At 41.3% G+C, this 24,111-nt stretch overlaps 1 protein-coding gene across 1 annotated transcript in view; it reads right to left on the bottom strand.

Annotated features, from left to right (window-relative positions):
- The window catches only part of MBOAT1 (membrane bound glycerophospholipid O-acyltransferase 1), an 86,112-nt gene that overhangs the window by 8,706 nt on the left and 53,295 nt on the right, over positions 1-24,111 (bottom strand). Inside the window, exons 5-10 of the mRNA XM_048839979.2 lie at positions 20,448-20,503; positions 16,704-16,758; positions 15,269-15,452; positions 13,411-13,603; positions 5,784-5,887; positions 537-601 (exon numbers count right to left, since the gene is read on the bottom strand). Coding sequence (XP_048695936.1) covers positions 537-601; positions 5,784-5,887; positions 13,411-13,603; positions 15,269-15,452; positions 16,704-16,758; positions 20,448-20,503 — 657 coding nt within the window. The remainder of the gene's footprint in view (positions 1-536; positions 602-5,783; positions 5,888-13,410; positions 13,604-15,268; positions 15,453-16,703; positions 16,759-20,447; positions 20,504-24,111) is intronic.

Here is a 24,111-nt window from a genome sequence, read left to right as displayed (position 1 = left end):
TATTATAAAGACAGACCTAAATTGGCACCTGAAGTATGTGGTGACTGGTGCCTGTGCAACAGATTATATTGAGGCTACGAAGTTTGAATCAGGACCCAAGGTTTCCCAAAGTTCCAACTGGAGAACGAGTTTAGACCCAATTCAGGCCTATCTCCAATAATAATAAATCAATTTCAAGTGCAAGGGAGAAAGAGATAAAATATGATAAACTCCTAGCAAAATAATACAGATGGGTAACGAAGACAAAATATGGACAGTGAGAGGTGCTATAAAAATGTTATTTAGGAAGACCTGTATAGCTCACTCATGGCTTTGCTGCTCTTGAGTAAATGTGGTCATTCCAAACATGTAGCAATAAGAACTTCAGAGCACCAAAAACATTGTAGCACACAAGTTCTTACAGTCACAGGGAGAAATGAAAGAGACCGAGAGGCTGTTTGTACATTTATCAGATTCACCAGTTAGAATTACTAGCCAACAGTACCACCTAAAAGTAACTGCGTCTCATGAGCAATTGACTGTTTTACTGTTCTTACCACTTTAGCCAGGCAGCTGTCTGAATGTTCCAGTTTTCAATGTACATTTTGAAACTTGTTGCAGTCTAGGAGAGAGAAGAAAGTTAACATCTCACACTGGCTTTGGAATGTACAGGACAATGCCAGTCTCTACCTGGATTTTAAACTGAGAGGTTTACATGCAGTATGCTAGTAGTAGTAGCTAGCTACAGTCAAGGGTGTGTCAACATTTCCATTATAAACATGTTTTGGGGTTTATAACTCAGCCATAAGAACTTACTCATGGCTGACACTTGCCACTCAATTTAAAAATCTCACTTTTTATTATAAAACAAAATAACAGTGTTTGGCTATCTTTCAAATTATGGAAAAAGCCAAAAAAGGTTTTCTAATTTCAGATATTCATACCAACCCAATCCTTCAACTTACAAACAACTGCTTTTTAATCTTTAAACCTTAGGTGGAATGGAAATTAGGTAAACTGGAAATCCCTAGAGTGCTATGAAAACAAAAGGTTTCTAAAATAAATGCCTTCTTGAGGGTAGGGAGACAGATAAATGAACTTGTTCTCAAGAAAAAATGGAAAGTATTTTTAGTACATGAACTTGGGGCCAAATCTTCAGCCCAGAGTGCACCTTGAGAAACTGAGCCGGGCTGTAGGGAGATACCAATGGGGAAAGGGGAGGCAAGCCCACAGAGCAGTTACATAAGCACTCTGCAGTGACTACTTCAATCTGTTGACTCAATAAGCCCTTTATGCCCCTCTCATGTTTGGAGGACCACAGGAAATTAGTGGAAATTAAACAGCCAGAAACCATACTAGAATGGGTTTAAGGTAAAGAGACGAATTAGGAAAAGCCAGGATATTCAGAGTTAAGACTGAAAAAGTCCAACTGTAACTCACCTTATTGTGATTAGATGTCAGAGAGGTCTCCAAATAATGGGTGATCTAATATACCAGACAGGCTGCCATACTTTAGCAAAACTGGCTGAGTTAAGCATGGCGTTTCAGTTTTGCTTTGTCGTTTAGGTTCATGTCAGAACTTGGAGGTTATTTATTTACTGTAGTTTCCTTGTGGCTTACTGTAATGAGAAGTGTACCCTTAAGGGAAACTCACTCCAGAAACAACGCTCCAAGTGAATTTTGGATCATTTTAATGTGTGCTATATTCTCAGTCCAGTTTTTCCTTTGTAATAAGTTGATAACCTAACATTCTGAACAAACCTTAAAGGTTTGCTTTGTTAATAAAAAGCACCAGAGAAGTCTCTTTACTGCTCACTGCTTGAATGCACTCTAAAGTGCAGCCCAGACTAAAAGGAGTGAAAGTCTCCCTTAGAAGTAATCCGACAGCACCAATGAAAATGCTGTGAAGTGGTTCTCAATATGGACTCTCCAAGGGAACTGCTGCTTTCTAGTTGCAAACATAAATCACATGAGGAGGTGGCTTTCTGCACCAGAGCTTCATAGATTCCAAGGCCAAAAGGGACCATTGTGATCATCAAATCTGATCTCCTGTAGAACACAAGCCATAGAATTTCCCTAAAATAATTCCTAGACAGATCTTTTAGAAAAACATCCAGTTTTGATTTAAAAATTGTCAGTGATGGACCATGCCCCTGGTAAATTGTTCCAATGGTTAAGTACTCTCACCGTCAAAAAATTATGCCTTATTTTCAGTCTCAATTTGTCTAGCTTCAATTTCCAGCCATGGAGCTTATTATACGTTTCTCTGCTAGACTGAAGAGCCCATTGTTAAATATTTGTTCCCCATGTAGATAATGAAGTCACCCCTTAACCTTCGTTTTGTTAAACTAAACAGATTGAGCTCTTTGAGTCTATCACTGGAAGGTATGTTTTCTAAACCTTTAATCATTCTTGTGGCTCTTCTCTGAACCCTCTCCAATTTATCAACATCCTTCGTGAACTGTGGGCACCAGAAATGGACACACTATTCCAGCAGCATTTGTACCAATGCCAGTATAGGGTCAAAGGGCTCTTCCAAAGCTCACAAGGTCTTCTAAGAGAGCCAAGGGAAGTGTGAACTGGAGTAGGGCAGGAGAGGGGCCCAAAAGTACTTGAGTGCTTTTGCACCTCAGTCCAAAATACTGGAGGTTAGAGCAATCTTCATCAGTGTTCTAAGAGTTAAATTAAAATAACCCTAATTGACAGACACAACTTAATTGCATTATAGTACCAGCTAGAGAAAGGAACTGTATTTCCTTGCTTCTATCAATGTTGTCCTTTTTCACTTGACAAGCATTGATTTTTCCCCTCTGTGTTTCCAAGAGAGCAGCCAGTCAAGCTGGCTGTCAAAATGGAAAGCTCCCTGGCAGGGTTCTCCTCAAACCTTCGGTTACAGATATTGCAGCCACAAGCAGTATCTTTTGGGGACTACTGTATTACCTTTGTGAAGGTTATACGGATCATTGTGAGCTAGGAAGTGTATTCCACTCCATGCAGAAAGGTTACAAAAGCGCCTCCAAAAACTAAAAACACTGGGGCATAATTACTGCAGTTCTTCGGACTAGAAATAGCTCCAGAGAAATACCACCCCCGGGAGTGGTTTGCATATACTGGATCAGGCAAATGCCAGAGGCAAGAGACACAGAAAGGGCCTTTGATGTAAAAGACTGAGTTTATCCTGACAGAAGAGCCTTGTTTTTGATTCAACAAACAGACACGAGCCTTTTGTCCAAAGGGGACCCCGCCCTGCTGAAGGGTTGGAAGGATTCTGATCTGGCAGACTCCCCCCAGGTACCCTTAGTATGTATTAGATCTTTTTATGTTTTCATCCTCAAATGTACTCTGCTGTGAAGGATCCATCTGCAACATATAATCCCTGGCCATAGCCCTTGGAGAGAAATCAAGTGCGGAGGCTGGACCTTTGGTCAGATCTGCTGAAGAGAATCACAGTGACCGCAAGGGGGCTGCTAACCTAAATCCCTGGTCAGAAGGGAGATGGATGTGGGTTTCTGCTCAGAGAGAGGTTCTGGCTACAGCCTGAGCCCTGAGAGGGCATTCTTTGGGCAGACCATAGAGGGGATCAATGATGAAGTTACCTCAAATCTTTGATGCCTTCCACACATACTTAGTCTTTCATTGTGCCTAAAAGACTTCACAACACTTCCTAATTGACAGTCTGCTACCTGCACTGAGTGTATTTTCACCTGGCCATGATCAAATGGTGCCAGCAGCAGCCACATTTAGCACTCGGCTCAAATGCAAAAGTGCTTTACGCATGTAGGTGGCTCTTACTATTTGACATGTATTGTACAGTACCTAAAAGAATCTCTCAGGAGGGGGTTTCCACGGTGACAGGTGACATACAAATATTCAGGAAAATGCTGTCCCAGCCCTGAAGAGCTCACAGTCCCATTAAAGGCAAGGTGCAACAAGTGAGCATTACAAACCAAAGGCAAGAAGCAAAAGGGAGGACTAGTAATGAGAGGACACTTATTTAGACTAACATCAAGAGCAATTAGGTGTCTTCTGAATCATTTATCTCCTCCCCCACCATAACCCCCAAGTCACCAGCTTATAAAAAAATCAGCCTTTTAAAATTTCCTATTCAACCACAATCCCATGGGCCCGTTTAATATTTAACCCTGCCTGCCCCACTCTGGGGGAAAAAAAATGAGCCTGCACCTTGTGGCCTCCCGTCGTTTCAGACCTCCCTCCATCCACCAGGGCCTCCCCCCGTGGGACTCTTCCTACAGGTTGTGCTCTTAGAGGAGCCTTCTCCATAAGGACAGCCAGACCAGACAGCATCAGTTCAAAGGGAAGTTCAAAATGGAAATGAGGCTGTGGCAACACAGAGGTTCTGGGGCTGATATGGCCTCATTGCTCCTATCCTGCTAAGGGAGTCCCCTCTCCAGACCCTCCCCCATAGCCCATATGACCCAGAGAGGGGAAGGGTGCATGAGGTCTACAGGATAGGCGAATGGGTTAAAGTACTGGGGAACTCACAGCTTCTCTTGCTTAGCGACATTCCTCCCCAGTTTCCCCTCCTCTCTGACTGATACAGTGAGCACTCCCATTCCTGTTTTCAATCTATTTTAGATTCCCCACTCAGGTCCTGGGGGCAAGGGGGAAGCTGAGTGCATTTCCATCTGCAATTGGCTGCGAGTGCTTCTACACTTGAGCTGTGCATCCACTGTGGGTGCTGCAAAAAAGGAGCAAGGAAAAATACTCCAAGAGTGATGGATGCAAGCTTGGGCAAGGGCTAAGACAAGCATAAAAAAGGGAAGATGAAAGGGAGAGGGTATAGTGATGGTTCTCAACTTTTCCACTGAGAATTATAGGGGCCCCTAAAATTTAGAGATGAGTTACCAGACTGTGTCTTTTGATAGATCACTAAGCTACAATGCAGTTAACTCATTGGTTTCCTCTGCTTTTCCTTCTAAAATAATAAATCATGAAGTGTAGATGGAGAGCTCCTGTTATTCTGTGAAAATAAATCTGTAGAAGGAGAAATTGGGAATGGCCTATTCCAGACTCCTAGACATTTTCTCATGCAATTAGCACTCAGAAGATATTTATCCTAGGCGACAAACTAACAGGAAATAAGTTGGTCACACTTTATGGTAAGGGTACCTTTATAAATATTTTGTAAGGGACTAATGCATGTTAAAAGCATGCCACTGACATGAAGAATACATTACAGATGTTCTGAGAAACAGTGTGGTCTAATGGAAGGGAACTGAGGTAGGAGTAATTCTTAATTCTATTTCTGTCTCGTTCCTTGACATATTCTGTGACTTTGGGCAGGTCACGTCACCGTTCTGTATCTGTTTCCTCTTCTGCCCTTTGTCTGTCTTTTCCATTTAGAACATATGCTCTTTGGGGCCTGCCCTGTCTCTTACAGTGTATTTGTACATCACCTAGCACAGACGAGCCCTAATCTCAGGTGCGTCCTCTACCTGCTTTTGCAATACAAATACTAAAAATAGTAACAACAGATTGTTACAAGCACATAAATAGAAGAGGCTATCATGGTTATAAATCATTGTTATAAGCAATCTATTGACCTGCTGAACTCTACAATAATTAATGGTTTATTAAAACATTATTAGCTCTTTAGAAACTATTTACAAATGTAACCTTCCTATGAAGTGTGACCAATACAATTTATATGTCCAAAAGATAAAATTCAAAATCACTAATTCTAGACACACCTTTGGCAGAGAAAAATGTATCCCGGTTACTAATGAACCACATCATAATCATCACTCCATAATTATACCATGATTTTGTTTCTTTTAACTCACCTCAATGTTCCATATATTTAAGTTGGATAGCAGATCCCAATGGAAATTGCCTTGCTCATCAACACCACTGAACCCATAGCCAGCTGCATTGTTGACTGCATCAGCTGTAACATCAATGCAAACTATTCAAATTAGACTGTGGCAGGCGTCATTTATTTTTACATGTCTGTCAGACACTGAACACAATGACAATGCTCAATAAACAATAAGAAAATTCTTAGGGTGGAAAAAAAATCTAGTAAAGAACAATGAACAGAAAGGGTTTTTCTAATTATTATGAAACTAAAACATACACATACCAGGGTTGCATTAAAATTAGGGCTGTCAAGTGATTAACATATTTAATCGAGATTAATCACACTGTTAAACAATAATAGAATACCATTTATTTAAATGTTTTTGGATGTTTCCCACATTTTCAAATATATTGATTTCAATTTCAACACAGAATACAAAGTGTACAGTGCTCACTTTATGTTTATTTTTATTATAAATATTTGCACTGTAAAAATAAAAGAAATAGTATTAAGTGAACTGAAAAACAGAAGTACTGTAGTACAATCTCTTTGTAAGTTCAACTTTCATGATAAATGTAGAATTATGCACAAAAAATAACTGCACTCAAGAACAAAACAACGTCAAACTTTAAAGCCTACAAGTCCACTCAGTCCTACTTCTTGTTCAGCCAATTGCTCAGACAAACAAGTTTGTTTACATGTGCAGGAGATAATGCTGCCCAATTCTTGTTTACAGTGTCACCTGAAAGTGAGAACAGGTGTTTGCATGGCACTGTTGTAGCCGGCTTTGCAAGATATTTATGTGCCAGGTGTGCTAAAGATTCATATGTCCCTTCATGCTTCAACCACCATTCCAGAAGACATGCGTCCATGCTGATAATGGGTTCTGCTCAATAAAGATCTAAAGCAGTGTGGACTGATGCATGTTCATTGTCATCATCTGAGTCAGATGCCACCAGCAGAAGGTTGATTTTCTTTTTTGGTGGTTCGGGTTCCGTAGTTTCTGCATCAGAGTGTTGCTTTTTTAAGACTTCTGAAAGCATGCTCCACACCTCATCCCTCTCAGCTTTTGGAAGGCACTTTAGATTCTTAAACCTTGGGTGGAGTGCTGTAGCCATCTTTAGAAATCTCACATTGCTGATGTGACAAAATGCAAAGAAGGTACCAGTGAAAGTGTTCTTAAAACGAACAACATGCTGAGTCATCATCCGAGCCTGCTCTAACATGAAATATATGGCAAAATGCGGGTAAAACACAGAGCTTCTCTCCCAAGTAGTTCAGTCACAAATTTAATGAACTAATTATTTTTTAACGAGTGTCATCAGTATGGAAGCATGTCCCCTGGAATGGTGGCCAAAGCATAAGGGGCATATGAATGTTTAGCATATCTGGCATGTAAATACCTTGTGCTGCTGGCTACAAAAGTGCCATGTGAACGCCTGTTCTCATTTTCGGGTGACATTTTAAACAAGAATCAGGCAGCATTATCTCCTATACATGTAAACAAACTTGTTTGTCTGAGAGACTGGCTGAACAAAAAGTAGGACTGAGTGGACTTGTCGGCTCTAAAGTTTGACATTGTTTCGTTTTTGAGTGCAGTTATGTAACAAAAAAAAAATCTACATTTGTAAGCTGCACTTTCAGAACAAAGAGATTGCACTACAGCACTTGTATGAGGTGAACTGAAAAATACTATTTCTTTTGTTTATTATTTTTACAGTGCAAATATTTGTAAGAAACATAATATAAAGTGAGCACTATACACTTTGAATTCTGTGTTATTGAAATCAATATATTTGAAAATGTATACAAACATCCAAAATATTTAATAAATTTCAATTGGTATTCTATTGTTTAACTGTGTGATTAAAATTGCGATTAATCGCGATTACTTTTTTTAATTGCGATTACTTTTTTTGAGTTACTCGTGTGAGTTAACTGCGATTAATCGACAGCCCTAATTAACATGTATCGGTATTTGCCACATAGTGCAGTATCACAGATAGAACCATTTCCTTATACTTGTGGGGAGGAACTACTGCAGTGTCTCAAATTCAAGTTTCTGTTTTTTTTATTAAGATTTAGTAAACGTTAAGTTTTAGTGATGACTTTTGAACACCCCCTATACAAAGTTCTGTGTTGATCTCACAGCTCAGTGCCTCACTTAATACCAGACTGTTTCTGCACATCAAATACTGAGATGTACAAACAACCTACAGAAATGGAGGCCTGGTTCATGTCAGGTTGGACACTCACCCAGCCCATCTTCACACACTATGCTCTTCCTAGAAGACTCATTGTTCTTCCTTATTCAGGAAGCCCAGTGGAATTCCATGGGCAGCAGCTCTTGCTGCATTCTTTCCCACGGAGCAAATCAGGGTTCTGTCTTGCTCTGGAACCCCTCTGATAATTGGGTCTGGATTTCAAAAATCCTGCTTTTAATCTGCCTCTGTCAAAAGCCCTTTCTCTGTGTACACTGAGAAGACAGGAAGGACTCATAACCTTTAGGTCTCTAAATACAGCCAAGCCTATAAATATTGGAAGGAAAAAATGAAAGTATAAACACTGCTAGATTTTTCTGCCTAGTTCCATTATAAATGACAAGCCTGATCAAGAAAACTGAAGATAAAGCTGAGCTTTTCATTTTTATAAAATGAAGTCAGCATTTCTGTCTCGAGATTCAAAATTGGTCTTGGTCTCTCTTACAAAGTGTTATGAGATTAGGTACAAATTCAGGGATAACCCTGAAGTACAACTCAGGGATGCAGTCTAATCTAAAAGCAGTATTCTAACCAGAAAAATATGGACCTTTCCCCTAACCTTCCACTTCACTGACAAGCTCCTGGAAACAGAGGCTTCCAAGTCTTGGTTTCAGATCCTAACAATCTAAAAACAACTCTGCTTGTTGTTTTACTTCTTTTATTGAATAAGAAAGTGTCTGCTACTAGATCAATAACAAGTGCTCACCGCTGGTGCCAGATTGCTAGAACTAAATAAGAAAACTTATATTTAGTCCCTTCTTGCCTTAATGTCTACTGCTGTTCGGGCTTTCTACATGCTACAATACCTTTCGGCTGCATGCTACAATACCATAGGCCCAAATCGTGAGATGAACAGCCAGCCCAGGTTGCTGGCTAGGTGTTAAGTATGTCCACAGGAAGGTCACAAATGTCCTTCCACAGGCTGGGGAGTTGACATGCCTGTAGACAATGGCTGAAGTAGCCTCTTTGCTGCCAGTGTATGCACAGGGCCAAGAACTGGAAGATCTGTATAGCTATAAATCTTCTGGCCCCATCCTGCCCTCTACGCTGCAGCCAGGGAACCCCTTAAAGAACTGTGCTCCATGCAATAGGGAATCCACTCCCACACATACACTTCAAACTGCAATGCTACTTCTTGATCCCAACACAATGCTGAGACCTTTAGACTCCACAGGCTGCAACGCCTAATTAAAGGCAAAGGTGGATAAAACCTGCATTCCAGTGTCTAGTATTAAAACAGGTCTGTTAGCCCCAGTGCAAAAGTGGTTTGGATGCAGCATAAAGTAGTCTGGAGTGCAGAAGAATTGCCACCTTCCAGTCATCAAATTACTGGTAAAATCCTGGACCTACTGAAGTCTAATGGGAGGTTTGCCATTAACTTTAGTGGGGCCAGAATTTAACCCTATTTGGTTAGTTGCTTATGTGGGATCCACCCCGTCTATCAGATTGTGGAATTCAGGTCTAAATGGTTTTTAATAATACGTATTTTAAGTCTTAGTCAAGTTTACAGCTAAGTTCCAGTGTTTAATGCTCCCAACCAGAATGCTTGAATTTTCTATCTTTTCATGAATCTGAAGGAATTCTGCACTGTGCCTCACACAATAACATGACTGTCCTTTTCTGGAAACAGCAACTGCTTATTGGCAGTTTTAGTAAATGATTATATAATGCCCTATTCCACACAACAGACAGCTTAACTGAAAAGGGTGGGGAGGAATCATGCCATTTTGTTGCTTGGATCTGCAACATAGATAATAGAAGCCTCGCTCACCACTAGACAGAGCATGCTTTCCCAAAACTCACTTACAAGATTTTTCCGCAGTCTCCAAGATTAAGTCACGTCATAAATCCAAAGGCAGTTTTTCTCTCTAATAATGTGTTTCTAGTTTACTACCCACATTTTTCCAGTTTTCTAATAATCTAAATCTATATCCAACTAAAATAAATTATTTCTCTGAATTATTTATTATCCCAAAGTCGTTTCTATTCCACATATACCAATCCCAACTATTTTCTTCCACTTATTATTTTCCTGCACTTTTTCACAGCTCTAGTCTGAATGCTCACAGTCCCTTTTCTAGCCCCTTCCATGATGCTCCTCTTCCATGTCCAGGTATTTGTGCCTCTGTGTAGCAGCCTCCAAACACTGGTGTGAGGTGGACAGGAATATGATCCCCACTTTTACATATAAGGAAGCTTTTGGTGATCTTCTCTATTCAGCAAACACAGTCTTTCTCACCCTTTCATTTCAGTATAGCCTGCCAAGGGATCGCCTCTGACACACAAATGAAGAAGATTAAAGAAAAGAAAAGTATATGTGGGGGTGCGGGCAACAGAGTGTCAGTCTGAAGTTATTTTTGGACACCAATCCAATTCACTCTCAATATTAAATAAATTGATAGCCAAAGAAACACATTCCCCACCCTAAAATCCAAGCCATTTACTACTTTCTTTTCTATAGGCCTCTCTAGCCTGCTCCCTTCTTGGAATGTTTGATTCTCCCTTTCCTTGCAGAAGTGTTTTAGATCCCCCTATCTCCTCCTAAGATTTCATCCCTCCCTCTCCCCACACCATTATCCATCCTATGCTTCCTTTGTGTGTGTCCTGCCTCATTTCCACATATATACCTAGCAGCAACACTGAAAGGACTTGTCTGTGCTCTTCCTGTGGCCCACTAGATATGAAGACTGAAACCCACTGACTGACATCAGTCCCACTTGGGAGCTGTTGTTCCAGTCAATGCTGTTGTTTCTATCCAACCGCAGAGAAAGATGGTATCCATTTTTCAGGGGGAAAATAAGAACACTTGTTTCACGTTCTCACTCAGTAAGAATGGTCAGAACGGGTTTAACTATCGATACATTAGAAGAGTTGGTAGAGAGTGATCTCAGTATAATGGTGTTTGCATTGCTGCATGGGGATATGAGGGTTATTGTAATATTTTGCAACACAGGCTACTTTTCTTGGGTGAACAGTCAGAAAACCCCTTTGCTTTTATTCTGCCTGGGATCTGCCCAATAGCCCTAAAGGCTAATGTCATTTAATAGAAGGAAGTAGTCTGTGGGTTAGAACCAAAATTTAGGTTTTGTTAAAGGAAACAATTTTAGGTGCGTGAATTGGTCTTCTGTGGGCAGTTTACATAAAATTTAATAGAGCTGTTTTTTTATTTCCTTTTAAAATATCATTGGAAATATGGTTTGGTTTCAAACACTCCCTAGCTGTGTTTGCACTTCAGTAGGGTAGCACTGGAATAAGGTTGTAAAAGAACAAGCAAGAACAAATGGTCTATTTTCATTATCCAAGAGTAAAGTGGGGGGGGGGGGGGGGGAAGGAACCAGTATAGTAGTGAAATAGTAAGGATGCTTTACACTTATAAAGTTCTTTCCATCTGAGCATCTCAGTGAGCTTCACTTCACTTAATTTAGCCTCCAAACACTGGTGTGAGGTGGACAGGAATATGATCCCCACTTTTACATATAAGGAAACTTAGCCACAGTAATAAGTGCTTGATTTTAAAAGGCTGAAGCCCAAGGTCTGCACAAATTCTTTGGCTGCACAAATTGCTCTAAATATGCACTAGGGCAAGCAAATGCCCAATTTATAGTAATAACTGGTGTGCACAAACACATGCAGACAATGGGTCTCAACCTTCTGAATAATCATGAGTGACTTGCTCAAGTTTATACAAGAAGTCTCAAGCAGCGCTGGGAACAGAGTCCTCCTGAGTCCAAGTCCAATGCCTGACCTACAGGATCAATCTTCCTCACCCTAATTGTTGGAAATTAAATTGTATTAAATATTCTCCAATTCAACAACTTAAGGTGTTACTAAGTAACACAGAGAGTTTCTTAAAAGCCTTGTATGTTTAGAGTAGCTCAAGGTTTGTAAGTGTATTCAGATACTGTCTCGCACCTATTGTTTGTCCCTATTATTTCCTTCTCTCAGTGTCACCTGATATTTTCCTCTTTGCGGAATTTTCTCTCAATAAAGACAAAACTGGAAGAAATATATTGAATATAGCCTTGCAAAACTGTTACAAGTAGAACAAGTCAGAGTTACGAACACCAGAGTTACTAACTGACTGGTCAACCACACACTTCATTTGGAACTAGAAGTACACAATCAGGCAGCAGAAAAGAAAAAGAAAAAAGCTAATACAGTACAGTACTGTGTTAAAAATAAACAGGTGAGTGGATGAGAAGAATTTTACAAGACTGATTAGCCAGGAAGTTTTACACCTGAGCAGCTGACAGTGCTACTCCTCGTCCCATGCAGGTGAGCTCTCTCTTCAGTATAGCGGACCAGACTCTTTTTCTGCCTTATGGCTGCTCTGTACCCAAGTGAATGGGGAGGGCAGGGTTAGGGGTCAATTCGCCCAATCCTGACCATCCTTATCTCCGCCCACACCCTGCTTCCCTTTCTCCCTTGCAAGTAAGTGTGTAGGATTGTCATCCACAGGAGATGGGGACTGAATGTGGCTAGGACCACATACAGATTTTGTACCAGTATAATTGGCAGTTAGGGGTGTGATTTTTTTTTTTTACCAATATAGTCATACCAATAATATGGGTGCAGCTATACTGGTATAAGGCGCCTTATGCTGGCATGGCATATTCCCTAGTATAATTAAAGCGGGACAACTTTCTAGTTACAAACAAGTCCATAAGCATGGTTGGACAGAGATTCCCAGCTTTGGATAGGCTGGTTCACATCTACAACGGCCTTGTAACTACTAGGGTGATCACAGGCTCCATAAGCCCCCATCTGCCCCACAAAAGTACAGGACTGGGGCCAGGGAATACAATCACGGCACAAAGGATACAATCTTTTCTTCTTAAAGTATTAAGAATACCAATAAAAGTAATTTAGGTACAATTAACACGGTGCAAGTGTAAGGGGGAGGTGTTACATACACCCATGATATTACACATCTAGATTCCAGAGGCCACATCCTCCTCACTGAGTTCAATGGAGTTATAATAATTGACATCAGCTGAGGATCTGCCCCCAGGTACGGGGGAGGAGGGACATTTGCTGCCAACTGACAACAGTTTTAAAGTAGATCAAACTTCTGGCCTACACTATTTGACAGTGTCCTTTTGAGATTTATAGTCAATATACCCACAGCACCCCAAATCTCTTTCCTTGTGCAACTAGCAGCGCACAGACGGACTGTGCACCCACACTGGTTTCAGTGGGGCTCTGCTCACATGCAGGGGTGCTGTGGAAATTGCAGGATTGGGCCCAAAATTAAAAAAAAAAGTAATTGTTTTATGACAATTTCATACACCCCACTGTTTATGTATTAAATTTATCTGGACACAAAATAAGCCATTTAGTCATCCTTACCTAATGTCCATGCAAAGTAATATTTTGGCTTCGATGCTTGCATAACGATATACAGGTAGCCAAGTCTTGACAAGAAGGATGTATTATTGATAAACTGGCTATCAACAATGTATGTAACAGGATAGGTCTTGGTAAGTGTCAAGAACAAAAGGAGAGATACAAATGTGATACACAGTTTGTATATCACAGCCCCCTGAAAAGCATAATGAATAATAAAACATTGATGTGATCATTTATCAGAATAGACTAAAGCAAAATAATGCTTCCCACTTACAAAAATAAATTGACTAAAGACCCAATAAGACTGGTAACAGCTAATAATAGCTTCTTTTTCCTCATAATTAATTTGTAACAAGGACCAGCTTGTATAATGAATCAGCTGATATATTTTCCTAATTAATCTTACAAATAGAAATTAAAGAATTATTCAGAACCAAAATGGGCCATGGTCCTTCACCTAAGCACCACACATGAACTGCTGGATGTGCCCTGAGGAGAACACAGAAGTAAGATGGGAAACAGAGAGTTTCCCCATCTGTGCAGTTAAGCACAGGAACTGATTACTGGATTCCTGCTGGAAGCACCAAATATTCTGATTTCCAGTACAATCAGACTGTTATAGATCTAGGTTCTTCCATCACACCCATCAAGGTGTCAAAGTGCCTCTCAAAATGACTTAGACAGATACTGTCCTGCACCTAACCTAACAAATATATATTTTAAAAATGCATAGTTAGTGCCCTAGCACTCCAGAAATCATAATTATAGGTGTAAGCTATGTGAATGCTTTGTAACTGGCTTTCACATATCCATCGTGAGTAAACAGATTCACTCATACGTTCATATTGCAAACAGGTGAATCCATAAGAGTAGACTCCAGATATCAGGAGCATAAAAAATATACCATTTATTATTTAAACACTGACGTAACTAACTCACTTTTAGCTCCTAAATATTTTTTCACATGCACTGAATATACACAGAAAAACTTTAATGTTTAATGTCATTTTAAAGCTTAACTTTTAAAAGAAAAATACTAATTTGTCTATCCTGCATATATATATAATTTATGCAAGTGACACAATGTGGGCCTGATTCTGACTTAACTTACACTGTCAGCAGATTACACCAGTGAGAGATCAGGATGAGGCCCTGTATACATACATATTCCACATTACAAAGAGAATATGCAGAACCAAATTCTGTTCTCAGTCAGTTACAAAGGTATAAATCCAGAGTCACTCCAATGTAACAGAGGAATCTGGCCCATGCATTTTTCTGCAATACATGAATGCCACTTGTGGAAGTATCAAGTTAATATTTAATAATACAAAACAAAAATGATAAAGTCCTTGCAATGGATTTATCTTTTTCAGACTTAAAAGATAGCTTCAAAGATACCTTAAGACAGTCACCAAGTTTCCTTGAAATGCATCTGGGCAACTTACAGTATTTAATCAATTATGATTCCTGCATCTAGCATGTCCTCTACAGTACAATAGTTTTTTCAGCTTTTCTCTTTTGTAAAATGTTCTCTCTCTTTTGTCTAAATCTGAATTACAATTCATAATAATCAGAATCTACAGTATGTTCCTACTGTGAACAGAGAGACTTACACATATGGTGTTCACCAACCAATGAGCCACTATGTACTCTTCTGAACAAAGGGATGATGCCAACTCCCTCCCCCCTAGCTTTGTTATCAACACAAACAGCAGAAAACAGATATATTTGCTGGCACAATACCCCAAGCAGTTTTCCTTGTTTGGTTTTAAACCAGGTGCCTTTATAGGAGTCAGACATGCAAAGCAGTATTCTCTAGCCCTTTGCAATAAATGCTTGGCTTTTCACAACTTACAGTTGGAGAAGGATCAGGAAGTCTGTCATAACCCTTTTGCTTCCAGTTCACTTCTAAAAGTTTCATATGCACATGCCTCCCTTCAATGAAGGCTATATAGTCCTTGTAATTGCTGCAAGGTCCAGCTATGACACTCATAAAATTGAGGAGATAGCTCAAATACTCCAGTAAGGAAGGTCTTATTCTGTCAAAACATCCACACACAAAACAAAACAAGGTAAAATATAGCAAAAAGTTTCATGAGTACTTTTGATAAGTTTTGGAATTACACAGTGTAACATACTATTTAGCCAGTTCCATCGAGTGTATTTAAAATTTTACATACAACAGAACGTCAATCATGAGTACTCTACATTTTTACAGCCAGCTGTGTACTAAATGATAAATGGAGACACAAAGCAATGGGTCTCTGTAGAAATGTTACATAAACCTCTCTACAAACTTTAGTTTCTCAAGAGATGACAATCATAGTTCCATCATCTAATAATTAGGTAAATTTTCCAATGGCTCACAGTTAAACCTTGAAAACTGAGGAACTAATTATTTTGCCTCTAAGCAAAGTTTCAAATGTATTAAGCTCGAGGATCAAAGTTAGTGACTGCTGTAACTTTCAGTCTATTCAAAAAAGATTTAACTTTCGTTCCACAATTAGAGTGGAATTAAAACAAGATTGGGTGGGGGGGAATGCTTGTAATAGATAAGCAGCATCAGTTGTCTTTTGGTAAACAGTATCAAAGTAGTATCAAAGTTTGTACTTGGAAGATTAAGAGTTGGAGGAGAAACATGCATCAGAGTCCAGAAACTGCTGGTAGAGGGTTTAAAAAAAAAACAAAAAAACCAGCAATATTTGAAGTGTCAGGGGCAAACTTCAGCCTTGCAGTTTTAACATGGATTAGTGCTTTGATGTAGTTATTGATGAGGGGCGGGGGGGAGAAGTATTCTAATGTGAAAAATAGCAGACCACAGTGAAAGGGTAGATGAAAACCTGAAGATCCAAAGAGCACAGCTTTATTAAAGGACCTGGTTCAGCAAAACACATAAGCAGTTGCTGCACTATAGGTACCCATTAAAGTTAATGGGATTTAAGCATGTGCTTAAGTACTTTGCTGAAACAGGGTCTAAACCCGGCCTTGGAGAAACGAGGGCTCTCTTGGTGTATGGTTCAGTCAGGGGGAAATAAAGAACTCATGTGTGGGTGGTTGGGACGCTAACTTCAGAACAAGAATTACCTTAATAAGTATTACAGTATCCACCTTTGGCACTGGGTGGATTGCAGGCAGTACCTACATTAACAATGATTTTTTTTTAAAAAGTCGCACATGACTGGGGAAAATCTGACTCCTGGTAATGACTCAGGGAGGAATTAAAAACCCCACAGACCATTATTACTTAGATGAGGTTAAAGACACACTGAGTGGGAGAAGTAAATTCTTACTTTACGGCAAGCCGATTTTGCTCAGCAGTGAGGTCCTCAGGTCGTCGGCCTATTCCTAGCAAGAATAAATAATAGGCATGACACAATAAAATCAAATTAGACTCTTCCAAAAATAACTGCAGAAAATTATCCCAAGCTCAGAGGTTATATGCTGTCGGCACTTTTTGGAGATTTTAAAGTCACAGGCCTTCCTGTGTTTCATTGTTACCAACAGTAATAATTTTATTTATTTTTCCATCCTTTAAGTCAAGCATGCTCATCCTCAGAAGACTGCACTGAAGTACTGAGAATGGGTACTTTAGGATAGGTTCCTCTCCCCTCTCCCTACAAGGCTCTCCTCCTCCTCTGGATCCATCTCCCTTCCTCATTCTCTCCTCTTCAACATGAGCTCTCCCCCATCTCACCTTCTCTGTACCTATTGAAACAGCTTTCCAAGTAGGCAGTGAGCTGCATAATACCCATCCACCAGCATACATCCCCAGTGACTATTATTATAGCTCTGTACCAGGAAATCCCTGTTCCCAGAAGATGCTGGTCCCCTTTGCCACAAGCTTCCTCCTTATTCCTGTGTGAGGAAAGGGGCAATTCACAGCAAGAAGACTGGCCAAGGGAAAGGAACTGGCTGCTGGCATGGGAAAGAAGGAGTTGCTCAGGTCTCGACTATAGTCGAGAGTTCCAACTGAGTTTCCTTCTGCCCAGGCACTGCACTCTAAACACTCAACTCCTGGGCACTGACTATACCCACCATTGTAAAACAGACACTTGACACTCGAGTAGTGTGCTTAAACTCTCTTTCTTATGTAAAAGCCCTGTGTGATTAACAGAACATTAATTATGTTATTTTGAACACTCAAATGCAAAAGTTAACATTAACTATGTAACATTGTATAGCCTGTATATTTCATAGCATGCATTTAACAACAAACACTGATACATTTAAGTGAACACCCATCATGGATGCACCAGCATATTTACCCTCTTTTTTTCCTTCTATTTTTGGAGAGGTTGGGGGCAGGGATTGGTTTCCTTTGGAAGGGAGTTGTATGTATTTTCTACAGATAAAGTCACAACTACTTGAAAATGGAAACTGCATCCATTTTATCCACTCCAATAGTATGACAGGTTTCAGAGTAGCAGCTGTGTTAGTCTGTATCCGCAAAAAGAACAGTAGTACTAGTGGCACCTTAGAGACTAACGAATTTACTAGAGCATAAGCTTTATTCAAGTGACACCATCATAGGACCTAATCTCATCAGCCATGCCATCAGGGGCTCGTTCACCTGCACATCTACCAATGTGATATATGCCATCATGTGCCAGCAATGCCCCTCTGCCATGTACATTGGCCAAATCGGACAGTCTCTATGCAAAAGAATAAATGGACACAAATCTGACATCAGGAATCATAACATTCAAAAACCGGTAGGAGAACACTTCAACCTCTCTGGCCACTCAGTAAAAGACTTAAGGGTGGCAATTTTGCAACAGAAGAGCTTCAAAAACAGACTCCAACGATAAACTGCAGAGCTTGGATTAATATGTATATTAGATACCATTAACTTGGGTTTGAATAGAGACTGGGAGTGGCTGGGTCATTACACATATTCAATCTACTTCCCCATGTTAAGTTTCCTCACACCTTCTTGTCAACTGTGTAAATGGGCCATCTTGATTGTCACTACAAAAGGTTTTTTCCTCCTGCTGATAATAGCTCATCTTAATTAATTAGCCTCTTACAGTTTGTATGGCAACTTCCACCTTCTCTGTGTATATATCTTCTTACTATATGTTCCATTCTATGCAGCCGACGAATTGGGCCGTCGCCCACGAAAGCTTATGCTCTAATAAATTTGTTAATCTCTAAGGTGCCACAAGTACTCCGTTCTTTTTAATAGTATGAAAGCTTGTAAGGTAATAAGCACTTACCACTACAATTAATCTGTAGGACTTTTTAAAAGATTAATTTCAAATTCATCCGCCTCTGCTGTTACCAAGTCCTCCCCCGTCATGTGTCTATTTACACTTGTTAGATATTACCTAAATCCTAGATTACTACTCTCCTGAAGCAGAGACTGTCTCTGTGTTATTTGTTTATACAGTGCTTAGCGCAGTGGGGCTCAGATCTCTGCGTGGAGTCCCCAGGTGAGGTTGCCAGGCGTCAGGTTTTCCAACGAAATGCCCAGTCGAAAAGAGACCCTGGTGGGTCTGGTCAGCATGGCTGACTAGGCCATTAAAAATCCGGTAGGCAGTGCAGCGGAGCTAAGGCAGGCTCCCTGCCTGTCCTATCTCCGTGTGGCTCCCGGAAGCAACCAGCATGTCCATGCGGCCTCTAGGCGCAGGGCCGGCTAGGGAAGCTCCATGCGCTGTCCCCGCCCCAAGTGCCGGCTCTGCAGCTCCCATTGGCCAGGAACTGCAGCCAATGGGAGCTGCATGAGCAGGGCATGCAGGCGCAGGCAGCACGCAGAGCTGCTTGGCTGTCCCTGTGCCTAGGGCCCACAGGGACATGCTGGCTGCTTCCAGGAGCCGCCTAAGATAAGCGCTCCCTGGAGCCCACACCCCTCACCCCTTCCTGCACCCCAATTCCCTGCCCCAGCCCTGAGCCCCCTCCCACACCCAAACTCTCTCCCAGAGCCCCCTCGCACACCCAAACTCTCTCCCAGAGCCTGCACCCGGCACCCCCTCCCACATCCCAACCTCCTGCCCCAGCCCGGGGCACCCTCCTGCACCCCAAACCCCTCATCCCCAGCCCGGAGACCCCTCCTGCATACCACACCCCTCAACCCCAGCCCCATGCCAGAGCTCACACCCCAGCCAGAACCCTCACCCTAACCCCTTGCCTCAGTCTTGTGAAAATGAGCAAGGGTGAGGGAGAGTGAGTGAGGGAGGGAGGCAGGAGGAAGTGGGGGGAGCCTTGGAGAAGGGGCAGGGAAGGGCCTCGGGGCAGGGCCTCAGGGAAGGGCGGGGCAGGAGCAAGGCAAAGGTATTCGGCTTTCTGCAATCAGGAAGTTGGCAACCCTAGTCACATATGCAACTGCTATAGAAATAAATAAATAAATAAATAATAAAACACTCATTACAATTGCAACATTTGAGCCTTTTATTGTACTGGAGGCAGGCATCTTTCTGGAAAATGATGCCATTTGTGACACTAGCAGTGTCAAAGAGACTTGGGCCAGGTAGGCATGGGCCCAGTTTGGGTCAGGGTCAGGCCAAAAAATTAGGCTCAAGCAGACTTCTGGTCTATGCAGACAGTTAGTCTGCAGCAGGCTAGCACAGGGTAGATTCATACCCCAACTTGCCGCAAATTAACTGTTTGTATAGACAAGTCCTTAAACTCATGCCTTGATCTCGCAAAGATTCAGGACTGAACATATTAAGTCATTGGGCCTGATTCTGATCTCACATCAGCAAGAATCAAGAGTAACTTGAGGGAAGTCTATGGAGTTACACAGGTGTCAAACAAATATTAAATTTGATCAGACTTAGGCCCATGGACTCCAAACCAGTGTAATTTTCAATGCCCTGGAGGTAATCTTCTCTGAGGTATAAAAGCATCTTTATTATAAAAAGAAGGTTTAGAATCAGGAAAAATGCAGCAAAATCTGTCTGTTTCTCCAAGCAAGGAAGGGCAGTGCTTTGAGAAAAACACACTGAACTAAATTCATCCCTGGGGTAACTCCACTAAAGACAATGGACTGGAATGGAAATACTCCCTTTAGGATATCAGGAGGCTTGTTAGCTTACCATCGTGCACTTGGAATGCAAGAGTTGTGATCTTCTGTGTAATAATCATCAGTGGGCTATAACGTAAAGATATAGAAAGTGATGAATGCCTTTTCATAATACAGTGCAAATCCTTCCTTCTTATTTTTATATGGATTATTGGATTGATTGATTGATGATAATAATGTTACACTTATATAAGGTCTTTCAGCTCAAAGGATCCCAATGCACTTAATTAGTCAATGAAATGCAACCACCTCTGGGGCAAAAGGTATTGTTGTAACAGTTTAGAACAAAAAGTGGAAAATGCCATATAAACACCAAAATTGCATGAGGAATTTAAGTAGGCAGAACATAATTATCCATGGTAGAAACTGGGCCAAAACAGCAAAGTTAACAACCCTACAGTAGAGTGCTGTGAAACCTTGAATTACCAAATGCAGTCAGAACCTTATTGTAGGTCTCATCCAAAAAACGGTACCTCAACCAGTACAGCGTACACTATACTAAGGGTGTCATTCTGGAATATATAATACCTCAGTATGAAATACCATCACCCTTGCTGCAGCTCATCTGGTTTTAATCTCTTTGGAGTGGGGACTGTGTCTAGCAAACATTTTTAGGCAGAATAAAACTACCACCTAGTTCTTATATGGAGCTTTTCATCAGTAATTCTCAAAGTGATTTATAAAGGAGACAAGCATAATTATTACCATTATCCAAACGGGGAAACTGAGGCACAGAGGGGATGTGACTTTCCCAGGGTCACCCAGTAGGCCAGCGGCAGAACAGAGAACAGAACTCAGGTCTCATGAGTCCCAGTTCATTGCTCTACCCACCAGGCAACACTGCTTTCCCATATGAATGTAATTACAATAATAATCATCATGGAAGTTGTATGTGACCGTGAAAATATATAATTACTTTAACAGCATTATTTATCATGGATATATATGGTGTTAATGATACAGAAGAAGTCTGGACTTAAGACAACATTCCTAGGTTTTATTGTAAATCAGTATTAACAAAGGACAAGTGTTACAGAGGACAAGTTTCCAGCCACATTGCAGAGTGCTTCTTTTTGCTACAAAAGTGCAATCTCTCCACACAGTTTCAGACACCATTGCTATATAAATTATGGTTGATGTTAACAGGTAATTGCTATTACCAGATTTTGACTGGTATATAGAACTTTCATACATATCTCAGTCAGTACACAAACATTTCTGGAAAAGAAAAAACCTACATCGAACTAGATGACTACTCTAAACAAAGCTTTTTGCTAGTTTAAAATGTTTCATCATATTTAACTGGATGTAATGAAAGAGGGAACAGCTGAATTTCTTCAGCTCAGTCCCTGCATCTTCCAATCCAATTTCTGCCTGAGGTAGGGAAAATGTTATTTTCCAGTGATATCGTTAGCTAAAATAAGCAAGTATTACTTTTCTCCATGAATTTTCCAAGAGATTCTGGAATGTATTGTTTCAGACTGTGCTAGTAGTTACATTACAAATTAAGTATTCAAAAATCTCCCAACTCAAAATCAGACCTGATGGTTAAGATTAACTATTTGCCTTTTGGTTGCCTCAATATAAAAGTTTGTGATTTCTAAACACTCATCGTGTTGAAAAAAGTGTCTAAAGTACAGTAGAATTCCAATTATCTGAACCACTCAAAAGATTATGTTCACATAATCAGGTTTCAATAGACCAGGGAGTCATGATGGCAGTTCAGTAGACTGAGAGGTTTAGATACTGTAGATTCAGATATCTGGAATTCAATTGTATTTTAAACCCTAAATGTATATCCATATCACTGTCATAATTTTATACACAAAGAATATGCTTTATCCTCATCCTCATCAGACATTGACATCCAAAGGGAATCCACAAGCAGGCACAGTTATCTGCAGTTAGTGGAAATCATAGAATCATAGGACAAGATTCGAAGGGACCTCGAGAGGTCATCTAGTCCAGTCTGCTGCACTCATGGCAGAACTAAATATTATCTAGATCAGGGATCGGAAACCTTTAGCATGCCCACGCTGCTTCCCACAGCCCCCATTGGCCTGGAACGGTGAACCGCGGCCAGTGGGAGCTGCAATCGGCCGAATCTGTGGACGCAGCAGGTAAACAAACCGTCCTGGCCTGCCAGCGGATTTCCCTGATGGGCCGCTTGCCAAAGGTTGCCAATCCCTGTTCTAGACCATCCCTGACAGGTATTTGTCTAACCTGCTCTTAAAAATCTCCAATGATGGAGATTTCCACAACCTCCCTGGGCAATTTATTCCAGTGCTTAACCACTCTGACAGAACGTTTTTCCTAATGTCCAACCTAAACCACCCTTGCTGCAAATTAAGTCCATTGCTTCTTATCCTAGCCTCAGAGGTTAAGAAGAAAATTCTTCTCCCTCCTCCTTGTAACAACCTTTTATGTACTTGAAAACCGTTATCATGTCCCTTCTCAGTCGTCTCTTTTCCACACTAAACAAACCCAGTTTTTTCAATCTTCCCTCATGGGTCACGTTTTCTAGACCTTTAATCATTTTTGTCACTCTTCTCTGGATCTTCTCCAATTTGTCCACATCTTTTCTGAAACGTGGCACCCAGAACTGGACACAATACTCCAGCTGAGGCCTAATCAGCATGGAGTAGAGCAGAAGAATGACTTCTCGTGTCTTGCTTACAACACTCCTGCTTACACATCCCAGAATGATGTTTGCTTTTTTTGCAACAGCTTTATACTGTTGACTCATATTTAGCTTGTGGTCCACTTCCACCAGATCCCTTTCTGCAGTACTCCTTCCTAGGTAGTCATTTCTGATTTTGTATGTGTGTAACTGATTGTTCCTTCTCAGTGGAGTACTTTGCATTTGTCCTTATTGAATTTCAACCTATTTACTTCAGACCATTTCTCCAGTTTGTCCAGATCATTTTTAGTTTTAATCCTATCCTCCAAAGCACTTGCAACCCCTCCTAGCTTGATATCAGTCGCAAACTTTATAAGCGTACTCTCTATGCCATTACCTAAATCACTGATTAAGATATTGAACAGAACAGGATCCATGTGGGACCCCACTGGTTATGCCCTTCCAGCATGACTGCGAGCCACTGATAACTACTCTCTGGGAACCAGTGGTGTAAGTAAAATCTATGTCTTACTGATATTGGGGGAGGGAGGGGAGCACATGACCTCCCCATGTGACCCTCCACGTGACTCCTCACCGCCCTGCCCACAACCCAGGGCCCCCACGTTCTCCCCGCCCCCTCCGCACATCCATCCCATGTTAGCTGGGGTGGGGGGCTCTGTCCTCCTCCTGCTGCGCCAAAGACAGGGCTGGGGAGGGGGAAGTACAGCTGCCAGAGGAGCTGTCAGCATTCTGCTTCTTTCCCTACTGCTGCCCCTCCCAGCGGGGAAAGGAGCAGAACTCCCAGCCTCAGCCCCACCCCCCAGCCCTCTCCTCCAGCAGGGCTGCTGCTGTGGTACACAGAGAGTGTACCACAGCTCCATGGAAGGGCAGGAGGCAGGGCTGGGAATTCTGCTCCTTTCCCTGCTGGTAGGGGCAGCGGGAAAAGGAGCAGAACCCCCAGCCCTGATCCCAGCCCTCTTCTCCGGTGGGGCTGCTGCTGTGTCTTTCCAGTATGCCATACCGGCTATAATTAGCTTGCTAGTACGGTGTACTGGAG

The sequence above is a fragment of the Caretta caretta genome, chromosome 2 (assembly GCF_965140235.1).
Source record: "Caretta caretta isolate rCarCar2 chromosome 2, rCarCar1.hap1, whole genome shotgun sequence".
Taxonomy (NCBI): Eukaryota; Metazoa; Chordata; order Testudines; family Cheloniidae; genus Caretta; species Caretta caretta.
This window is presented reverse-complemented; position numbering and strand designations above follow the sequence as displayed.